The following is a 23,200-nucleotide window of genomic DNA, read 5'->3' as shown; positions in this document are numbered from 1 at the left end:
CTTATGAATGCAATTGTTGACTTTTCTGGAAACTGTGCTTCGAGGTAAAGCGAAGATTAGTTACTGTTGTAGTTTTACTGTCAGTGGAGTTATTAAGTTTAAACCCTTAACAGGTTTAAGTAGAGCTGAACCACTTAAACCATAATGCCAACTTTGGTGATTATGAATTTGAATGTATTTTTCTAACATTTTTTTTATGGGTTGAGAAAATCCTACTACTTCTTAAGGTAAACAATTAGCTGGAAACAGCGTTATCGAGTTTTATTTTGGATTTATTTTGATGCTAATCATCTACTGGGAACAAGATATTTTTGTCAAAACGAATTTAGCAGAATGATTCCACTGAATGATTGAGATAAACTGCCATAAACATGTGAGGTAATCACATTTTCCACTGAAAACATTTCTCCTCTTTCCTCACAAATGTCGCTTTATACTTCCTGCAGGCACCTGCGTTACATCATGCTGTAGCTTCAATAAAATGCCAGAAATCCGAAGAGGAAACAGTTGAAGTGGATTTTAGCTTTGCTTTGTTATTGTTTTGCTCTAACTAAGAACTGTTCCCATTCCTGTAAAAACATAGACATTCAGTTATATGTGGGCGTGTTAGCGTACACGATTGTCTGCATGCTTAGTAACACGTATCCAGATGCATGAGTCACTATCTCTCTTTCTCACACACACACACACACACACACACACACACACACACACACACACACACACACACACACACACACACAAACACGCACTTGATGTGACCCAAACTGTCTGAAGAGAGATAATCTTTTAGGCCAAGTGCTTAAATGGGGAGATTTATATTGTTTTCTTCTGTTGTTGCTGCAGTTTTACACAATGAATCAGAACTATGTCTCATTCAGGATTACAGCTCAGAAATCTGTCCTCACCAGGAATGTTGTTTCACCTTCTCTGCGTTCATTTTGTCCTGTTTTCAGGGTAATAGGCATTATTCTTTGTGTTGTAAGGGTTTTAAGAGTCCAAGGCCCTGAACTTTGTACTCCTTCTTTTTTGTGGCTTGTGATTTTGGTGATTAAGGAATTTAAACATATTCTAATGTTGCTCTCATTATGAATTGCCAGGATTAGATTTTTTGGTGAAATGCATTAAATATAAAAGCATGGCATGATGTGAATTATGACTTAAGGCCTTCACAGTCATTAACCCATACTGTGTGAAACCCATATATGAGATAGAGCGCTATACAACATTCTCCAGCATCCAAACACCAAATGAGCAAATATCCTTTTGAAGAATGTACGATCTATGCCAAGAAGAATTGAAGCTCTTCTGGACTTCAAGAACTAAGAATTCCATGTTGTTTTTTGATCTGAATGGATTTTGATGAACCGGATTATGCTTGTTATGACGTTTTTCATATTTGCACTGATCTGGGAGCTAACAGTGGTGGGTCTATATATTTACAGCCTTTAATTTACATATCTCTGGATCAGCTTAAAACCTTCTGTTTGAGGAAGAGTGTCAAACTCCAGAGAAGCTATCCAAGCCCTCTTTTTGCCATTACAGCAAATGCCAGTAATTGTTCACATATTGACCATGTTAATGTGAATTCTTGCACGTTTCTACATTCAGCCGCTCCTATTTTTCCTTCTTTGAATCATCTTCTAACCTAAAATGACTTCATTAAAATTTTCCAGTGAATCCCCACCTACAGTTAAAAGCTCACGTAATGTAATAGAGTTATACTGAAACCATTTATTTCTTTATGAAGGCAATTCGAGGGAATAAATATTACACAAGCAAGAATCATAGAAATTATTTGCGTAATGTGACCGCACAATATTAACTCATCTAACACTCGCTTGTTGATGTATTCACTGTTAGTTGCAACTTCTGTGCCAAATGGGTCAAAGGGAAAGCAACTGCTTTGGTGCTCTTACTATCAGTTAATATACATGTGTGTTATTTAACTGAAATATCATAAGGACTGGGAGTGTAAAAAAAAGTTGCTAAGAGTCAAAACATTTCCACGTCTGTGTTGCAATAGCCTTCTAGAGGCCGTTTCCTCCCTCTTCAACCATACAGGCAGACGCTGTACATTTCTTTGGATTTAGCATTATATAATCTCAGGATATTGTGTAATAACGGAACTATGAACCCCCCGCCCCCCATTAGGCTACCTCCGAAGGAATTCATGAGGTAGTGAAAAATATCAGGATTAACATGCACACCTCAGCAGAAAAATATGCCCACTGATCTCCAAAAAATACACCAGACTTTAACTCAGAGTTTGTTCTGTGAATCAGGAGGCGGCTCATGTGGATGAAAAAGGGACAGAGTTATACCTGGAAACCCACACAAGTGACAGTAATTTAACTTTATTAAACATGTGCTTTTAATAGCAGTGAGACACAGGGAAATAAATGGTCCGGGTCAAAACTAACAAGCCAATGTGTGTTTTCTCTGGAAAGAGGAGCCCAATAAACATGAAACCATACACAAGGTTCACGTGCATATTTCATTATTTCATTATTTCAGTTTCAGATTGGTCAAGTTGCCCTGAACCAACCCCCTTGTACCCTTTTCTCTGGGGAAGCCCTTCTTTTAGCAAGTGCTGAGTGATGTTTGGTCAGTTTGTTTGTTGACCGTGCACTCTCGGACCCCATAGTGCTTTGCTAAAGGCCAGGGGTCTCCCAGGTTGGGCTGCTGAAAGTGACCGCTGGCCTAGACCCTGGGCCCCAAAATACAGCGATACTACAACACCGGTCTTGTTACTGTGGTGGTACACTGAGAGTGGACCCAGCATGTTGGACTGTGACGCGCCGCAGCACAGCCTGGTAGTCTTCGCCCTCAGACCAGAGTAAATAAACACAACCAGCTACACAAACACTTTGGCTGGGGGCTGGGAAAGCCCACGCACACCCCGCTACCAAAGGAGGGCGTCTAAGTATAGAGGGGCTTGTTGGAGCTGATGTCGCAACATTGTTTTTAGAGGGAGATGTTTCTAGGTCCATTTAGAGGAGTAAGATGTTTTTTAGCTAATAAAAACATCTGGAAACATTTTGAAGGAGATGCAAAACTGCTGATTAAATGTTTCTATCATAAGCCTTCAAAAGAGCTATTTTTGAGTAGTTTTCCAAACAAATATGCTTAAATTAAATCAGAATCTTTTGACACTGTCTTTCAACCTCTTATAAAATGCAGCAGGAACAGTAATTGTATTACTGTGCGTCAAGCCCTATTCGTATTGAGTTGTTTTCCATCTCCTCTGTCTTATCTGAGGACTGGACGAAATTGTTTTTGTCAGACAGACCTTGTGAGTCGGCACCCGGACATTATGTAACGTTGTAATTCAATGATTAGTCAGTCGTGTCAGGGGAATAATACAGAAGAGCTACTTTCAACCCACTGTTCATCACCAGTGTAATAAAGTTTATGAAAATACTATGGTTAGTTGTAATCGCACAGTTGTCGTTTTTTAAGAGCAATAAAACTGCAATAAATAAAAGACAGGCAGAATACCAGCTCCTCCTTAGCACAGTCCTGTTCGTATTTTTACGGCCATTTTCTACAACTGCAGTTCGGTATTTTGCCATGGAGGGTCTGAGGACGGAGGGTGTTATAAACAAATTGTAAACCCTACTTTTTAGGCTACAGTTCTTCCAAGTGGACACTTTCAGTCTCATTTGAACAAAGAAGGTCAGATTTTGTTTTGAACAATGATGGAAAGTAACTTTTCCCACGTATTACATTTTCTGGTTCTATTCCACCACACAACAGGGAGATATTGTACTTTTTACTCCACTACATTCATTTGAACAGCAATAATTACCCATTATTTTGCAGATTTCTACACACAAACCATATGATCATTTTAAAAAATATGATTTATTTTTATAGATTAAACTACCCAACAGTATATAATGTTGTGGTTTTTGCATCAAAAATGGAAATACTCAAAAATAGTAATCATCTATAATGCAGTATATAATAATGTAACAGTTACAGCATCCAGAGAGTTGAATACTTACTTTTGATACTGTAGCTAAAAAAAAATACTTTCTGTTCATTTATTTAAGGTAGATTTTATGCAGGACCTATGGTTGATTGAGTAGGTTTTACACTGTGTTTTTGCTACTTTCATACGAGTAAAAACCTGAATATTTCTTCTACCACTGCTTTTGAATGTAGCAGAGAGCTCCAAACTCCACCTGTGTGCATTACAACTTGGATTTTCCTCACGTGTCAGTGTATGCTGAAGTCAAACTGGATGGATGTTTCTATTTGACACCTCTGTTTCCATTGTCAAGGCAGGTACACTTTCCTGCTCTATATTCTCTGGATTCTGCATCATGTTTCTAACCAGACAAAAATAGGAGGATAAAAATGTATTCATAGCATATACAGAGTTGTCAGCAGCAAGAATGCAAAATGCCAAACTATCAACCATCAGTGTCTGGGCTTTCTTTAATGATAGGGTAAAAGAGCTACGATACGACTTCTGTTATGCAAAAAATACACAGCTATCTTTGCGTTTCAAATTATTCATGAAGGTGTAGTTTCTATGTATATGAAGTCTATATGTATGTATGTGTTTAATTATTTGTATGTTTAAATATGCATTGTTTTTATTTAAATGTCTTCCTCCATTTGGATCTACTAAGGCCAGTTGTAATGTGGATTTGGTTGCTGCCAGGGTTGGGGGTTGGTGGGTTAATTGTTGTGTATTATTTTGTGTATGTTGTTTGTGTGTGTGACAGAGAATAAAGTACATAAAGCCGTTTGTGATAAAGTAGTGACAATATTATTATTAAGGTCGTATTTCTGTCTTTATAGGTGACAGATGAGCGCTGACAAGAAATAAGAGGAGAGAGATACAATAAAGATCCCCAGCTGAACTTTAACAGGTGACGTTTGTGATTGCATGGTCTTTTACCCAAAGGCCATGAGGCTGTCCGACAGAGATTTCTTTTTTTAATTCCAGATCAATGGTTGAACCCAGATCTGCAATCATGGTCTAACTCATTATATTGGAATTTTGAAATGAGACATATTGCTTACTAGCAGACAAAGAGATCAACATAACCTTCACCATTATCAGAGCTGACGTCAGACAAGCATAGAACAACACCATGACCCATTTCTTTTTTTTTGTTGTGTCATGTGTTAATCTTGTGACAAACTGTCCTGCAGTCAAGCACAAGCCTTTGATGGGCTTTATTGAAGCAATAACCTCTAGTCATAAGTTCATCGCTAATGAGTCACCATCAGTAGCTGAAGTCATTAATAGTGTGTATGACATCAGATAAACAAGTTACTTTAGTGTCTAAAAGTGCCAACATATTGCAGATTTTAAAAAAAAATACATATCCTTTAATTCAAAAGGTTTTATCGGTTTTATTGATGACGACAAGTATAAATCATTTAAACTTCACACCTTATATGTTACAGGTGAACTGCTGAAGTTGCATATGACTCATGTGGTCATATAAATTAAGGTGTGACTTCACACTTCGTCACCTGGGCAGTATCAGTGTGTTAAGGTGGCTCCGTCTGACACACCTCTTTATCAGAGGCTCCAACCTCTTGAACTTCTTATTCAAACATCATTTATGTCCAGAAAGTGAACATTTCTGTCCTCGCAGGAGTAACCCTGTACTGCTTTAGGGTGTGTGTGTGTGTGTGTGTGAGTGTGTGTATGTATTACTAAGAGATAACACCCCTAAAGGACAAACAATATTATAGTGTGATGATAAATCTTTTTTTATCCTTCCAAAGCAGGACTACGGGTCAAATGTCAAATAACAAATTCAATTGAAGGAAGGCGCTGTAATCATACAGCTTCAGTCTCTGGAGCAAGTCAGACTAGATATAAGCTATGGGAATTTACATAGTAGGAAACTGGATATCACATCTGCTTCTTAGGAACACATCTAATATTTGTGTTGTTTACTTTGGCTTCTAGTGACAAAATAACAACAATATAAAATTTAAAAATGGAGGGAAATGCAGTCTAAAATATGAAATGCTTCAAATACTAAAACATAGACAAGAGTGTATTTCTCCAAATGATTGAGAGTGTTTGTTTTTGTGTTATACCCTTAGGGGTCACCATAGTCATGGGCCATATGTATGAGGCACTTCCTGCTTCCTGGACATGAGTGAATACGAACACTGGCCACCAGCCAAACATTAATATATCGTACTGGAGATTGGGTTTATATTACCCACCGGTTTAGGAGCTGGCACGGCTGTGTTTCTTTTATGATACATGTTGTGGCAGCTGATGTTTTGAATGTGCTTGGCCCATCAAAAGTTAGTTTGCTGACATCTTCCAGCCCTTTGCAGCCCAGCTGATGCTGGTGACAAACAATCATCTGAAAGGTGATGTCGACTTTCACACAAGAGAAGTCTAAGTTGTCTGTTTTGACATTTGCCTTGTAACTCAATAATTAAGTTTCATGTGTTATGCATTACAAGTTTATAAATCAGATTGTAATTTTCTCCCATCAACAAAACGATCAACGGTTCCCTCTATTTCATATTTTCATTTTATTCAATTTCTAGTTAAAGATTTTAGTTATCATTTTCTAACTTCTTGAATGTCCTTATGTTTGTTTTGTGATTAATGTAATGGAGTAATAAAGACATGGGATTAATAAAGTATCAGGCGCACCTTATTGATGACATCCATATTTCACAGTCAGACACAAACCTGTACATTCATAAATATTACATTGATGACTGTCATCCCTGTTAGGCAACATTATGCAAAGTAACTCGTGTCTGAATAGGATACAGGCTCTAAGATTTCCCGGAGTTAAGTGATTCATTAAAAAACAACTCCCACCATGACTCAGTTGATTTAAATCACTGGCTGGTTTTAGTCTGCGCTTTTAAACAATGAATGTTTCAGACTTAAATCCCGGATAGAAACTGAATATGGCAATAGAGATTAAATCAAAAGGTGCCTCCAAATCCAACAGTTTATTCTGTCTGGCAAATTCAGATGATTTAAAAGGCCATTGTTTCGCATGAAAGCGGTGGTAGACGCAACAGTAAACACAAATACCTATATTTGCAAAGCTGCATTTGTATTTCGTGAGGTATAATCGCCCAATTATAAGACCTGCATCACCCCTAAAAGCCAACATCTGTGGACGGCTGACGAACTCTCTTTCTGCCTGTAACTGGGTGGGACGTTAACCGGAAGTGACGACGGCGACAGAAATACTTTTCAACCGCGTAAAATTAATTCTGCTAATTTTAAATTGTTGACAGCCACAAAAACTTTACAAACTGTACGTAACATAAACCGTTTGTGGTGCCGTAGATTTTTTTTAAAATATATATATTTTTTTAAAGAGATAACTAAAAAAAAAAAAAAAAACTAGTTTGACCTCGGTACCCAGGATGCACTTCGCTCTTGCCATCTTGTCGAGTGGTTGGGGTAGAAGAGTGGCAGCCAGGAGTTAGCAGCCTGTTAGCTTACTGCCGCTGGGGTAAACTGGTTATCTGTCAGCTAGCCGCTAGTAGCAGCTGCCAAAAGTAAGCTGTCCACACGGCGAGAGGCAAAACTTCACTGACTTTGAGACGTTTTCTCCGTCTACCGCTGGATTATATTTTCTTTTTCAACAGCCAGTGGATTTGTTTACATCACGATGTCGCACATGCTGGTACCGAGGTAGGGAAAACTAGCTAACATCAGCTAACTCAGCTAGTCGGCGAGTAACACATACAACGCTAGCTGAGAGAGAAGAGTGGTCTGTGAGACCGGGCCCGCCTCAGACTAAAGTACCGGTGGCAGCTGCTGAACAAGAACTTTGACAAGGGCCTGTTTGCAACTCCGCTGCCGAGACGCAAGGAAGGCCGACCCGGGGTGTCAGAGGAGCCGGAGTAGGAGGGACAGCGGTCGCCTGTGTGCTGCGACCGGACACCGCCGAACATTTTGTGAGTTTCGCAGGGTCTGGCCCCGGTTGTGACACTTTTCTCCGACACGAGAGAGGAAGAGGAACGGTATGGAAATGTCCTGTGACGGTACGTGTCTGTGTCATATCCCTCAGCTGTGAATTACTTCGCAAGACATTAAGTCCAGCACTTTGTTTCATCTGGGTGGGGGGCAGACGGACTTGACGCAGATAGTCAACATGTCGAAAATGCCGCCTAAGAAGAAAAGTTGCTTCCAGATCACGAGTGTAACGCAGGCTCAGGTGGCGGCCAGCAGCATCACCGACGACACCGAGAGCCTGGAAGATCCGGACGAGTCCCGGACAGAGGACGTGTCGTCGGAAATATTTGACGTTTCTCGGGCCGACATGGGGGTGTGTGAGAGGAGTTCATCGGAGGAAACCTTAAACAACGTCGGAGAGCATCAGGAGGGCCAGCCGTCTTCCACAGGTCCTGTCAACGGGGGGCTCAATTATAAAAGTATAGGCACTACTGGTCGTGTCACCCCACATAATTTAGGAGGAAGTGTGCCTGTGCCAGCTACAGCTCAACCCTTTGTTCCAAGCTCAGCCACCCATCCCTCCACAGTCATCAATTCGGCCCCTGCTGCCACTGTCTCTACTAATGTGGCTCACACTGCTCCTGTGAGCACCAGCTGTAGTTCCCGTTTCAGGGTCATTAAACTTGACCATGGTACAGGAGAGCCCTTCAGACGGGGCAGGTGGACATGCACTGAGTTCTATGAGAGGGATTCGGATTCAAATGTTAATCGAACTGTGGATAGCATAAAGCCAACTGTAACCCTTGATCACAGTATAGACAGGGACAGTGGGCTAGGGGCCACGAGTAACTCTGTGGTTACTAGCAGTGCTTTTTCTGCACAGGCTTCGGAGACCACCGCAGACAGTGGTTATTCCACCGGGCACCCCGCCCACCCCCACCCTTCAGAGCCTCTGCAGCAAGGCTACAGCTTGGCTCCTCAGATAGGGAGCGGGGCAAGTGCCTTCCAGCCCACTGGGTTTACAACTACAGCATCACAGCAACAACAACAGGCTCAAGTCAATATGCAGCCTGTTGCTCCCCAAACCTTCCTCTCTAACAGCCTCAATGGTGTGCACCAAGGTGCCATGAAGCAGTCTCCCATTATGCCTCCTGCCACGCAGGCCCAGCAGTTTGCCTATTCTACTCATCCCACTGGCCTCTCACCTGGCCAGCCGGACTATCGTCAGCAGCACTTAGGCTCAAGCACTCAGAACTTTGCCATGTCGGCCCTCTCTGTGGGGCCTCCAACCAGCCAGGTACCCTCGCCTCTAATCACCAGTGCTGGTCCCGGAGCCCAAGGGCTGGGCGGAGAGGCAGGCCCAGCCCAGGGCCTCTTGCTGCAAGTGGGTAATGCTCCAACCATGGCCCCCATTCTTCCAGGAAGTGGCCAACAGCAGCATGTCAGCCAGACGCAGCCTTCAGGAGGGATAGGCATTGCACTTGCACCTTCCACCACAACCACCTCCCACAGCAGTGTCCAGAACGCACCTGCCACAGTGCCCACTACCACCAACACCCCCTTGGTAGGAGCCCACGGAGGTGCCACAACAGGCCTTCCCGCCGGCTTCACCATCCAGACAGAAGATAGTAGGCAGAAGTCTGATGCCCTACCTCAGCCCAGTGCCGGTGTGGTGCCGGGGAAAGATGGTGTAAATCCCTTCATCGGCGAGGGCCTCAACCTGCCCACTCCCGTCAACAGCTTGTTTGGCATCCATATTACCATGAATGTGGATGAGGACAGGTAAGAGGGTTTAATGCAAAAAAAAAGGCCTATGTGAAATGTGTTCTTTCCATTAATATTGTTTTACTACTGTTTTTAGTTCTGCTTTTTTGTTCAGCTGTGGGCAGTAATGCAATATTATAGTATAGATATCAATTTACCTATCCCTAAAATAAGTTAAGGTCTTTACCTGAAGCAGCACTGACAGATTGTTGGAGGTAGTGTCTGTCTTTCTGGAAGTTTGCCCTCGTGTTAAACATTCTTCACACTGTGAAGAACGCCTCTCCCTTCATCAGTTCCAAAATGAGGCATGCTTATAAGTCGAAGTCTTTGGTTGCATTGAAGAACAGTAATACAAAACGCTAATTTTTCTTAGTTATGTTTGTAAGTGTAAATTTGTAGATTGGGGGGAAGGGGGAGGGATTAGAAGGGTAGTGAGCCAATGAAAGCTGGCAGAGGAGAAATATTCTGTCTTTGTCATTAATAGGTAACCCACAAAACACTGGATAGTGTTGCCTCTTTAAACATCCTCAGCCCCCTCCTTCCAGCCTCCATTCAACCATACAGGCTGTTTGGGTTTAGGGGGCGTTAACAAGCACTTGGATAAGTTACAATGCATGCAGTAGCTTAGAAGGGAATAACTAAAGGGAAAACCTTTTATTCTCCTGTCTGACTGGGAGAGACTGTTAGCATACTCACTGTGCACAGTGATCCCAGCCTCCCAACTTTAAACCTTGTAAATACCGACTCTTCACTTACCTACACTGCTCTTCTAATGTACACACTGCAGCTATTTTTAGGGTCTGTCGAATGGCCCTCACACAGCTTGAGCTGAAGTGTTGCCACTCTTTGCCATTCTGTGCAAGCAGCGGAGATTTAGATAGGTGTTGTTTGAGTCAAGAATGACCCAGATGAGAGCTGGAGTCCACACACACACACACACACACACACACACACACACACACACACACACACACACACACACACACACACACACTCTCATACACACGTGCATAGTCTGTCCTGTATTTATGTAGGCCTCAGTGTTTATCAGTGTGCTCTGTTCTGTTCTTCAGTGCTTATTATGAATGGTACAGCCAGAGGGGGGAGGAGGCGTGTGTGCTTTAGGATGTTGAAGCCTGATTTTTTTATTACTCATACTCCAGATATTCCAAAAGCTAATCATTGTTTAACAAGAGACTTTATCACAGCAGCATCGATATGGGTTGATTATGTGTAGAGGGCAGAAACATTGTGTGGTGTCTCTGATTTCGTCAAAGGAACAGGCAGTCCCCGTTTCCTCGTCGTTCCTTTGTGTGTATGTGTCAGAGAGGAGTGACATCAGTGGCTGTCTGTGTAGTTATGGTGATGCTGGCAGCAGGACAGGACAGGACGTGTAAGGGAGGTGGAGAGGACAGACAGACAGGCACACAGACACAGCACACACACACACACACACACACACACACACACACACACACACACACACACACACCTGTGGCAATGATAGCAGACACGTAAGCCACTGTGTCTGTGGCAGCGATGACATGACCAGACTGAATCAGCAGTACAATGTCTGCCTTCTGCTGTGGCTCTCAGACTCAAGTCCCTTTTTGGCCTGTCCGTGCTCATGTTGACACCTCAGCTTAACAAAGTGTTTACTTGTTACTAACCTGTTAGGTAGGCCTTCTCCTTGTTCTCTGCACACTTCCTAATTTTTCCATGTGATTTGTAAATGGCAGAGACTTGAAACTGCACACTTGTCATAAGTTTAAAAAAAAGCTTTGTTAAATAGGGTCTCACTTAGCCACGTAGAGCTGCTGTAATTAAAGTGTAAAATGTTAACGGCTTTTAAATGAAATTTAATTACCGCATTTTAGTCCCATCGGTTCACTCAACTATGGCTGCCATCAGCGAATAAACCTCACAGCGCCTGTGGGGTAACACAAAACTGACCATAATTTTACAAGGAATACGTTATAATAGTCCAGACCTGCTCTATTCGGAAAGTGTCCTGAGATAACGTCTGTTATGATTTGACACAATACAAATAAAATTTTATTGATTTAAGTCCAGCAGACCACCACTCATGTGTTGGTATAGGACAGATTATTAAATTGCTGCAGCTTACTTAACAGGGGCAATACATAACATACTTAACATGGACAGTCATTAAATCTACGATGAAAGGTACAGGATAAAAACTTTCATATTAAGACTGGATAAACCCATATCTCCTATACATATTGCCTAAATAATGAGAATAATGGAACTGTTTTCTTGCTTTTCACAAATTGTTCTATATGGATCCTGCTCTATACATGCACATGTGTATACACACACGTTAGATTTTGGTTAACCTCAAAACGTGTGGTTTTTAACTTGGGTTGTGGGGCCCAAAGGCAAATTGGCAGTTATAGGCACAATTTTAACTATCATCAGTTATAATTAAAATGCCTTGTTAACTCATAACGTTCTTGTAAATCTCAGCGAGGACCAAAAAAACAAAAACAAAAAAATTTCAAGGAACACACCCCAGTATAACGTGACACATATTTTCAAACTTTCTTCTCTTGTCAGAGGTGCATTGTTCTGTACTCGTCGAGGACTCTCCTCCAAGTTTCATTGTTTGGTTCTGTTTTGAATTAGAGTGTATCGCAAAAGTGGAACAAAGCATTGTGGGGGTGGAGTCATGAGATTAGAATGATTTCCCCTCAGCTTGGAATGGTTAGCATCTCTGCTCAGCATGCTGCATCTCTGCCAAATAAAGTGATGAAGCTGCCCCTCTGGGACAAATTGGTTTCCTTCAATAGGAGCACTTGGCCTTTAACTCAATTACTTCTTCCAGGACAGACCAGCCTCCCCTTCCCCCCTGCACTGCCTCAATTAGGAATGTTAATTATTAATCCCTAATGATTGTTTTTTAAAGCAGAAAAACAGTGGTAGTTTAGCTGTACAGTGGAGAGCACCATAATAATTATTTACCTTTTCCTGGATTAATTTGTATGTTGGTAAAAATCAGCTTTTACCAAGCTGCCTTGCTTTCATTTGACTCTTCCTCTGCTTTCTGAAGTGTGTGTGTGCGCTAGAGGACTGCTCACCCTTCACCCTCCCTCTCTCTCCACAACAGCCTGACACTGTAGGTTGCTGTTTTTCTTGAGGCAGTTTCAGTGTCCCAGTCTTAGTGGTAAACTGTTTGACTTTTTTCAGGGTTAAAAATGGTAGTTACCTCCTGAAGAATTACAGTTAATTTTGACTTTTGACATTAATGTTTTAGTAAATTAATAACTTTTCCAAAGCATAGCATTTTTGAAATGACCCTGCTTCACCTAGTGCATACATATTCACACTTGAGAGTGACCCAGTTCAGCCACAGTCTGCCTTTGGCTACTGAATAAATGCTGATCCAAGTTTATTTTTCCCAATCAATATGGGGATTCAAACCTACCTCAATCCAGTCACAAGCAGGGTTGTGTAAACTTAAGTTTGTTTTTCAGCCGAATAAAAGGCTGCCGCTTGTATCAGCAAACAAGCCGATGAACTTGGGCCAACAAAAGGAGAGTAAGCCAGACCGGCCAAACTTACAAACCTCCTCGACTTGTCTGATAGCCGACATATGATGTCACCACGCAATTGTGGAAACTCAAATACACACAAGATTAATTTCTCCTCACACACATTGAATGTCACATAAAGTTGTAATCTGATTGGAAGCTTTATGAAAGGTCAGCTGCAAAGTGTGTGCGAGTTCAACTTTGTGGAAATTGTGAGTCCTCCACCTCCAACTGGGGTGAGTGCAGTCACTCCTGCAGTTGAGAAAACAATGGTTCCACTGGTGGAGAGTTATTTTGTTGGTGTTCATACTTCATAGGAAAAAAACGGCAAACCTTGGTTGCTGTCGGCAGTCTTTAATGCAGCTGCCTGCTAATATACGTTAACAGTGGATTCACTTGAAGCTTAGTGGGAGCTTAGCAGAAATCTTGATGTTAGCTCTTAATGGCTCTCAGCTGGCTCTTGTGTCAAAACAATATTGTTTTACTTGTCAGTCAAGCAGTAGTGAATCTTTTTGTGTATTTTGCTGTTAACAATCCCTCTTTTCTGTGCACTGACATAACATTGGCACTGTGATCCGAGACTTAATTGATAACATTGTGCTATTTGTTTTTATCGTCATTCTCTACCCCTAAATCTGAGGCAAATATTTTAGAGATTTTAGGGAGTATTTTGTCGAATCTCTGTAAGGATTAATTTTTCTCTGGTACTTCCTCTGTGTCTTCTTAATTTAGTTTTTCTCTGGCTCTCTGTCACACCACAGTTTTAAAATTCAACAGGAATTCAACAAGTGAAGAGACACTTGCTGGGTGTGATTTGTTCAGTTGGATGTGTGGAGGTGTTGAACGCTGGTGGGACGAGCAGAGTTTTAAACCTCACTGTTACTCATGGCTTTAAAAACTGTGAAGGCACATGTTTTACATGCTAGAGTGTCAGCAAATGATCAAAAGTCTGTGCTGTTGTTGACTGATAAATATAACATCATTGTTTGGACAGAAATATATTAAGGTTTTTACATGAACATAGGAGAAAAGTGTCTTAAATAGATACAACAGGGGACAGAGTGTATCGTATTTTATTGTAGAAGAGCTGCCATTGAATGTGCATGTGTTCGATACATGTACCGTAGCACCTCCCTCCATTTTACCTCTTGGCAGTTTGACAGTTTAACACAAAGGGGGACGTCTGAGGACAGGGTGGGATGGACAGTCAGGTTTGGGATGGGGTCTGTGTGTGTTTGTCAGGGGTTGTAGTTTGGTTGCCACAGTGCCTGGAAACAACGGAGCAGCTTATTTTCCACAGATAGCTGACCTGCCTGAACTTCCAGGGGACACATTCCAGGAGCCCTGAATGGCTGTGATTGTGGGACGTCCTGGGTTGTGGCCTGAGCAGACGGGTCTACACCCGCTCCGTTTTTGGGCTGGACCACTGGCCCTGCCTCCTGTCTGTCTCCCTCTAATGTGGCTGTTCTCTCTCTGGCTCTTGTTTTTTGTCTATCCCTAACTGACCTGTTAACACACACGCTCCCTCTCTGCTCCTAAGCTGCTGATACAGTTTTTCGTTTCCCATTCACATCATTGTCTTTTCTAGTTTTAATTAATCAAGGGAGAAGCCTTAGTTAATGCATAAACCTCTCCTCTCTTTGCTTGTAAATTGGGGTGAAAGTTTTGGTGTTGAGCAATCACCAGCGTGTTTTTACAAGCCTAATAACTGACCAAAGTTGGCTTTTAATGATGTCTCCTGGAACTACCCTCATAGTGTAGACAAAGACAATGCTTCTTTGTTGCACAAAGGCAGAGCGAAGTGAATGTTCTCGCTTTGCAGTGGTACAAGTGAATTGTTTGATTTTAAAACAAGCCAAGTTTGTTATATTTTTCCCTTTTTTTTAAAATACATTTTCAAAGATCTGAAGAGGCCAGCAGTGTGAGGCAAAGTGGTTGAGTAAGTTAGCATAGCAGGACCCACCCTGTTATCTCAGCAAGATGTGGTCAGAGGATCACTTCCAATTAGAGTGGACCTGCCAAGGCAAGTAAACAACCACGCTCCTGGCGGCCTACCATAACTAACTCAGTTTGTGCTGGAACTAAGGCCATTGAATCAGCCGCGGAGTATGTTGCGCGCTGTTCCAGGAATGAGGACAGTGTGTGCAAACTGTTGGTGTTTGTTGTCTTTTCCAAAACCCTCTCAGTACTGAACAGGTTAGGCCCCCTCTTTTGAGTGGTTACAACATGTTAAATATGCACCGACTCATTTGAAGCCTTCTGACCAAAGAGAAAACTTGTTGACAGGTCCTTATCACAAGTCTGTAATTTCTACATGGAGAAGAGGGGCTACGTTGAGCTGAGGGATTGCGTAATATCCCAGTGTATGTGTCATAACTTTAGCTGGGGGTGTTAACAATTTGAGAATTTAATAAATCAAGAATGTATGAATCAAAAATATTTAGGTGTATGTTTATTTAACACATCGGTTTTCAGAAACTATACAGTAAGGATAATTGACCAGGGGCCAGTTTGGGGATTTGTCTTATGCAAGTAAGGAAGTTTCACAAAAATAAAGAAAATGTGCTTGGTTAGCCACAAAACTAAGCCATGTTTCCATGGTAACAGTCAGTACCATTAAGTTACTGCTGATGAAAACCCAACATTTCCTGTTTTTGCTGCTTCATAATAAAAGCTTTTTAATAACAAAATAGCCGGGGATTTTTATTTTGAAGAATTTAGAGGAAATGAAATGTTTAATTAGTGGTTATTCTTCAATAAGTCTACATACTGCAGAGAAGAAGGTGACCATGTTTATTTGTGCTGAAGGATATAACCGTCGTTCAGTTCAGTCTTGACCTCTTTCGATGATCTCTGCAAAGACACACCTTCAAGGTAGCCTGTTTTAATGGGAAAGCAAATCCCAGCCGGAGTCAAGCCAATCAGGCACATGCGGCAGATAATATCTGCCCCAGGAAAAACAAGCAATCTGAAGACATCCCCCTGGTGTTTAAGAAATTGCGATGGACATTTTATTATTTTCTGACATTTTATTATTTTCTGACATATTATAGACAACCAATCGAGAAAATAATCAGCAGATTAATTGATGATGAAAAGAATTGTTAGTTGCAGCCCATAGTTTTTACATTAGCATTAGCAATGATGCAAGTTGCACCTCTAGCTCTTTCTCTAACAAGCTAGCTCTGGCTGTTTTCTTGTGACATATGGGTACTGTTGTTGCTGCTGACCTAAAACTGCAGCTTGCGGGACACCATGCAGGGTGATCTGTTAAAGGACTTAAGTCTGTTAGAACTTTATGGCAAGATAAGATTTTGACAACTTTGGCGCTGCAGTGTTTCTTCAGAGGTTGTCTCACGTATTTCCGATTTTGTTGTCTTTACCCTGTCAGCTTACAGTAAAGTCAGATATTTTGATACTCAATTGAGGAAGTGAAAGAGAGAAAAGTTCAAGGTCTATTTGGGGTTTCTTGCAAGCATTAGATACAATGGGACAACCACTGGGCAGAACTGGCCACATCTCAGAGTTTCCCTTTCTTGCTTATGCTAATGATAAGCAATAATAATAATAATAATCAGTAAAGCTGACCACAGATCAGGTTTAACTGGAAATCTGTGGTATATAAATCTGGTGTATATAAAATAAGCTAGCTAGTGGTAGTAAATGTGGAGCTGTGTGTTGCAGCCTTTCTGTCTCCCAGAGAGGGAAGCAAGAGCTGAACAACGGGGGTTTCAGTGCCTAGGGCCCCCCGGAGCCCAAGATGACTGAATAGTGAGTAATGAGGATGTGTGGAAAGCATGGCAGGCAGCTGCATTTGAGTCATCCATCCTCTCTCTCTGCTCTCGCTGGCTTTCAATGGGTGTCGTCGACTGACCTGGCTCACTGGTGCCTGTGACTGTTCATCTGTTCTCCAGCCGTGTGTGTGTCTGTGTGTGTGTCTGTGTGTGTGTGTGTGTGTGTGTGTGTGTGTGTGTGTGTCTGTGTGTGTCTGTGTGTCTGTGTGTGTCTGTGTGTGTCTGACAGTGACAGTCTGGGATTGGCTCAGAGACTATAAGACAGGCTCCAAGGTGCAGAAAGAGTGAATTAGGGATTTTAGGGGGTGCTCATCGGGTTTGGCTTCTTCTTGGCGTCTCCAGGGTCAGGGAGCTTTTTTTTCAGGCTCTTCATTTACAAATCACTGCCTGAGTTGTTTTTTTGAGGGTGATGTCATTATGGATATTTGATAAAAAAAACATTCATTTCAAACATAATTACATAGCGTAATCAATAGAAAAATCCCTTAAATGTTATTATTAAACAATTGTGACCAAGATGTATATTGTGCAGGACAATATACAGCTAAATATAAACTTCATTGCTTTCTGTGTACAAATGGCTTGAATTTACGATGCTTTATTGACACGATATGTACCCTTGACCGCTGCTCTGTTAAAGTTTTTAAAGATTTTGCTTAGAAAAATAATATCTGTAGCATTCTCAGCAAAACATTCAAGCATTTCATGTGACTGTGAGTGTCTGATGGAGGATATATTGGTCTAATATGTAAAAATGGGCAGAACAAAGATCTTTATTATTGATTAATCTTGCTATTATGTTTTTGATTAATGGACAAAATTACAAAAACAAAGTTGTCAAAGATTTCCTTCACATCTTCTCCAAGTCCAAGGTGATATCTTCAGATCACTAAAACTGCAAGCATTTATTTCGTTCTTTCTATCATATCACAAAGAAAGCTAGAACTAAGGATTGTTTGGCATTTTTTGCTTGAAGAATTACTTAAATGGTGACTTGACAATACATTTGTTCTATATTTATATTGATTTATATTCCTACTAAATCAGTCATTTCTATCAGGTTGTGGAAGGTCAGCATTTAAAGTTCTCAACAAGTACGTGAACCTGAGCACAACCCGCTCTAAAAGCCAACTAAGGTCATATCTGTTCTGCAAGTTGAATCTAACCCCATGCAGGCAATGCAAATTCTTCTAGCTGCTTTTTTAAAATTTGTCTTCAGCTGATTTCCTGCTTTGCTTTGATGTCCGCTTTCGTATTCTGTCAAACGCTTCCGCCGTCGTCGTCTTCTTTTTCTCAAGTCAACTTCTGCTCGAGTGTCTCGTCGTCAGCGAGAGAACCGCTCTCTGCCCACCCCCCCCACGTCCTCTAATGCCTTACAATGAGCAGGCTTTGGCAAGGAAACGGACGTGAGTCATTGTGGCTGGGTAGACTGATAACGGTTTATTCACTCATTCGAAGCGGTGGCCTCAAACAGATGGTACCTTGACTTATCACTGAATCAGGTTGGATTTGACATAAGTGCCCAAACTCGTCCTCTTTTTCTCCCAGTGCAGCCATCCAGATAATATAATTCATTTCCTAGCTTTCAACAATAACTTCCTGTAATTATGTGATTATATTAAAAGTGTGTGTGTAACTACAACCAGTTACGAAATCAGAGGATCATTCTTTTCATAACTCTTGGTTGGACTTATTGCATCATGCTGTCGTGATTCAGTCTCCGTTCACTTGGTTTATTCAGTAAAAATGTATAAAAGTTTTTTAATTGTCTCTTTTCACGTGGTCAGTCTTCCTTTTTTTAGCCTTATAAGTAGCAGCTAACTATGATAAGCTATGTTGACCTCCTGGTTAGCACTATGGTGAGGTGTGATGTCTGGTTCGTTCTGAACTTTCACACCGTCATGTCTCTTCATCTGAGTCAGCTTCTAAGTTTAACATGTTAAAACATTTCACTCACATTCTCATCGAGCTTAGAACTGTGAAACAGGAACACAGGTGAAAGTAACAACGCATGTTAATTGAAGTACTGCATTTTAGACCCTGCAGAGTTTGACACTTTAATTAACATCTGGTGTTTCTCAACAAAAAAGTTCCACATGTCCTTTAAATCTATCAACCATTTCTACATTTAGTACTCTATCTTTCTTCTCATTTCTTCTCAGAGACTGCCTCTGTGTGCTTCTCGGTGGAGGAATAAGGACTCAACTCTTTTACTAAAGTAAAATAGTAATACCACTGTGTAAAACTACTTTGTCCTGAATTTAAAATCTTAATTAACTTAAAAGTATGTAAGTATTGTCATGAAGAAATACTTAAAGTACCACAAGTAAAAGTACTCACTATGCAGAATGTCCCATTTCAGGATAATATATATTATATCATTGAATTATTATTATATTAGTGATGCATTAATGTCTAAGCATCACAAATCTAGCGGGCAACTGACTCTTAAACTGCTGGGTAGCTTAATCTATACAAAATACTTCAAATCAAAGTAACTAGTTACTACTGTGGTGTAAAAAGTACAATATTGGCTTTCTAAATTACAGTGGAACTGAAGTATAAAGTAGCATAAAATGGAAATACTCTAGTGTAAATGTATTTTTGTACCACCACTGGCACCGCTCTGCCCTCTGCCACCCTCAGCTCTGGCTCAGAATGAGGTCAGCCAAAAAACTCCAAACAATGGAAAATATTCTGCTACCACTTCCTGTGCTGTCCATGAATGCACCTCCGCAGACTCAGCAGCTGAAACAAGGCAGGGCAGTGCATTGGCATTTTAGATTGCAACAAACATGTCCGACAGTGTAACAGTCCCTGAAATGTTCCTTTCATGAGAGAGGGAACCAAAGACAATATAACATAGGTGTTGTGGAAAACGTGATATTTGAACCTGCTCATTAACACATTGCTCTGGAGCACAACCAGTGGCCCAAAACTCCACAGCATGCTGTAACTTTAAATGGTTTAAACAAGTGAAGTTATATTTTTTTATATATATATATATATATATATAGTTTATACAATTATATAAACTAATAAAACTTAATGCAGTGATGTATTCAGAGTACATTAAAACATTACCTTTACATAAATACATAAATAATTTACCACACTCAGTGAATCCATCAGCCATTATGAATAATAAATACTTTTAATTCTCCAATGCATCTTTCATATTTTTAGTATTACTAACATTGTCCATAACTAAGAAAACATTTAAATGTGCTTAAGGGTTAACATGGCTAACATTCAACATTATACTGTACCTTTAGAGAAGTTCTGAAAAATAAAATATAAACAGGAAAAGTAATGTTTTTCTTAACTAAACTAAAGAGACTAGAGAAAGCAGACAAACACAGGAGGGAGCGCCCTTGTAGCTCACCTGGTAGAGCACACGCCCCATGTACAAAGGCTGAGTCCTTACCGCAGCGGCCCATACAAAGCCCTGTAAAAGGAACCTTGGCCCCGCTTGGAAAGCTTTAGATCTAGGAAAGTTTACCTTAGGGCAGTCAATGTAATGCCCACATGACACACCCAGTGTACGGTATGTAAAAGGAGTTGGTTGTGATTTGTCACAGGAATCTGCTAGTGTTTTGGCTGCACAGAGATATGAATGTCCAGGCAACTAGAAATACAACAGCCGGGAAGACCTTGGTTCAAAGCCAGAGTATGGTATTGAACAGTTGAAACAACATGTCCATGTTTGGAAGTATGGCTCCTTCTGGGACCGTGTATAATAAACTGCAGGCGTGTAGTGGTAATGTTATAATATTTGTAATGTTTTTTTTGGATAGAAATTTATAAAAGGAGACAACCCGCCCTGCCAAAAGCTGCCAAGAAAGTGATTTCTTCATGTGGCGCTCTACACGTCCCTTGTATTCCTTGACAGATCTGTGCTCCGCAGTTGCCTGGCTTGGACGCTCAACCCCTGGCAAAGTCGATGGAGAGTGACAGACCAGTGTTGTTACACAGCAGCTGACAAGCCGAGACAGAAACAGACCTGAAGGCCAGTATGGCAGAGTTCATTTGGCCGGCGTCACGCTTCAGGAACCAATTCTACACTTTATTTAACCCGATGAGTCAATGAACTTGAGCCCTGCGAAGTGAAATCGAGCAGATAGGGTAGCTTTGTAGCTGCAGGCGGATGCTATCAGCTACCACCCAGCTGAACGAGCCACCCCAGATCCTGAATCATACTGACCCGCTGGTACTCATGGTAACAATTATATGCAACCCAAGCAGAAATTAACACCCTCTGCTTACGAGAATGCTCATATCAGTGTGACATATTTTCACTCATCTTTCACTGGCTTTAAATGTTTGCTGAGGTGTTCAACCCTGCCTTTAACATCCCTAAAGCTTGAGCTGTGATCTTATTTATCGCAGTTCTTTAAGTTGAGTCATAAACACCCAGACCAACCCCCTTTTCTCTGTCCGACGTACTTTAGCCTCTCATAGGAGAGGGGTGGGGTTGGGTTGTCAGTGGTGGTTAGCTGCACAGCTGGGACTTGGCTTGACTCGGCTATGACTGCAGGCTTGGCCCCATGCAGAGGGTCACGTCCCTGTTTGCCATTGAGCCTTTTTCCTTTCTCTCCCACGGCATCTCCTAATCACTGCATTATGAGAACAACTACTCCAACTGCTGGGTCACATCTCAGTCCTTTGTCCAGTTTATTCAACCTCCCCCTGTATCAGGATTCAGCCAAAAGACTACAAATGTAACATTTAAGTGACATGAACAGAGAGAGAGTTTTGTACGCATGACATGAAGATACGGATGTGTAGTCACGTGTGCACACGGATGAAGAACATCAAAGAGTCAGTGTTTGGTCTTTCATGCCGTGCTGCCTATCCATATGTGTTTGAGTCTATGGACTAAAGACCCCTTGTTTTTAAGTTATTTTAAAGGCAGGAAATGTCATTTTTCTGCCTTCCATTAAAAGCGGCAGCCTTCCTCAAGTGACCCGAGGGAGCATGTGATCATTCAAGTCCATGCAGCAGCCTTTTCTGAGGCAACTTAAGGATTCAATGGGGTTTTACAGGCAAAATCCCACTTGGAACTGTTCATCTTGTGTATGCCACGATTAAACCTGTCAGAGCGTAGGGATTTTTATGGACATACTTGTTTTTATAAGTTCCTGTTCCACAGCAGGGAGTTGGAACTTAATCAAGGCGGTTTCTCCATTTGATACTGTAGCACATTGTTTGATTGTGAATTTATGTATCTCACCATACAGTGCGTAGGTGGCTAATGTCATAAACAACAACCTATCCCTACGCATTGTTTGTGCTCTGCTTTAGAAAATCTAAATGTCTTAAACTGCAAAGACATCTTTCCAGAATGTATAAAAAAAAACCCCAACTATATATATATATATATATTATATATATTATCTATATATAGATAGATATCTATCTATATATAGATATCTATATTCAGTAAATCCCACACTTATTATATGATATTTTAATAATCTAAATACTTACTTACCTACTTGTTTATTCTCTTGCACTGATTATTTGACCTTTGCAAACTTAATCAACAACCTAATTTCAGCTCAAAAGTGAACAGGATTCTACATATCTAGTCAAGGAAAATAGAGCCAGGAAACGTAATATACATTGATGGGTGGGATCAGAAATGACCTCAAACTCTCTTCTTATGGATATTGATGGCCTTTTGTGAACAGTGGACAAGCAGGTGGAGGCACTGCACGGCTTTTCCCCCCTAAATTCTAGCTGATCCACAGAAACTCATCTTTAGGTCAAGTACAGTCATGCACATCTGTCAGATCGCAATATAAGAGCCTAAATTAGTACCTGAGGGGTGCAACGTGAGTTCCCATCATGTTTTCTAGCATCACTTAAGGCTGTAGGTCAACCTGATGTCAAAGCTATGTTTATAAATTAGCATACCTACCTAACAACATTCTGCCTTTTGCCTTTTTTTCCCTTTTACACACTAAGTAGGTAATTTGACTGCAGTTACTTAAATATTTGCTTCCAGCAACGATGCTAGTTCCAACATCTCAGCCAGGCCAAATTTGTTAAAGTTGCAACGTGCCAGAACGTAAGCAGTGCAGTGTAAAGATGAGTTTGGTATGATCGTAATCAGGTATCTGATTTATGTTTGTTTGGACTGCGACTAATGATGATTTTCA

General features: G+C 41.1%; 1 protein-coding gene across 1 annotated transcript in view; it reads left to right on the top strand.

Moving 5' to 3' along the window:
* Positions 1-7,403: 7,403 nt before the first annotated feature.
* Positions 7,404-23,200, top strand: part of tsc22d2 (TSC22 domain family 2) — a 34,955-nt gene continuing 19,158 nt past the window's right edge. Inside the window, exon 1 of the mRNA XM_051375929.1 lies at positions 7,404-9,709. Within this exon, the coding sequence (XP_051231889.1) occupies positions 8,127-9,709 (1,583 nt within the window). The 5' untranslated portion in view covers positions 7,404-8,126. The remainder of the gene's footprint in view (positions 9,710-23,200) is intronic.

Source organism: Dicentrarchus labrax, unplaced genomic scaffold (assembly GCF_905237075.1).
Source record: "Dicentrarchus labrax unplaced genomic scaffold, dlabrax2021, whole genome shotgun sequence".
NCBI classification, from domain to species: Eukaryota; Metazoa; Chordata; class Actinopteri; family Moronidae; genus Dicentrarchus; species Dicentrarchus labrax.
The sequence above is the reverse complement of the archived record's forward strand: the minus strand, read 5'-3'. Positions and strand labels throughout refer to the sequence as shown.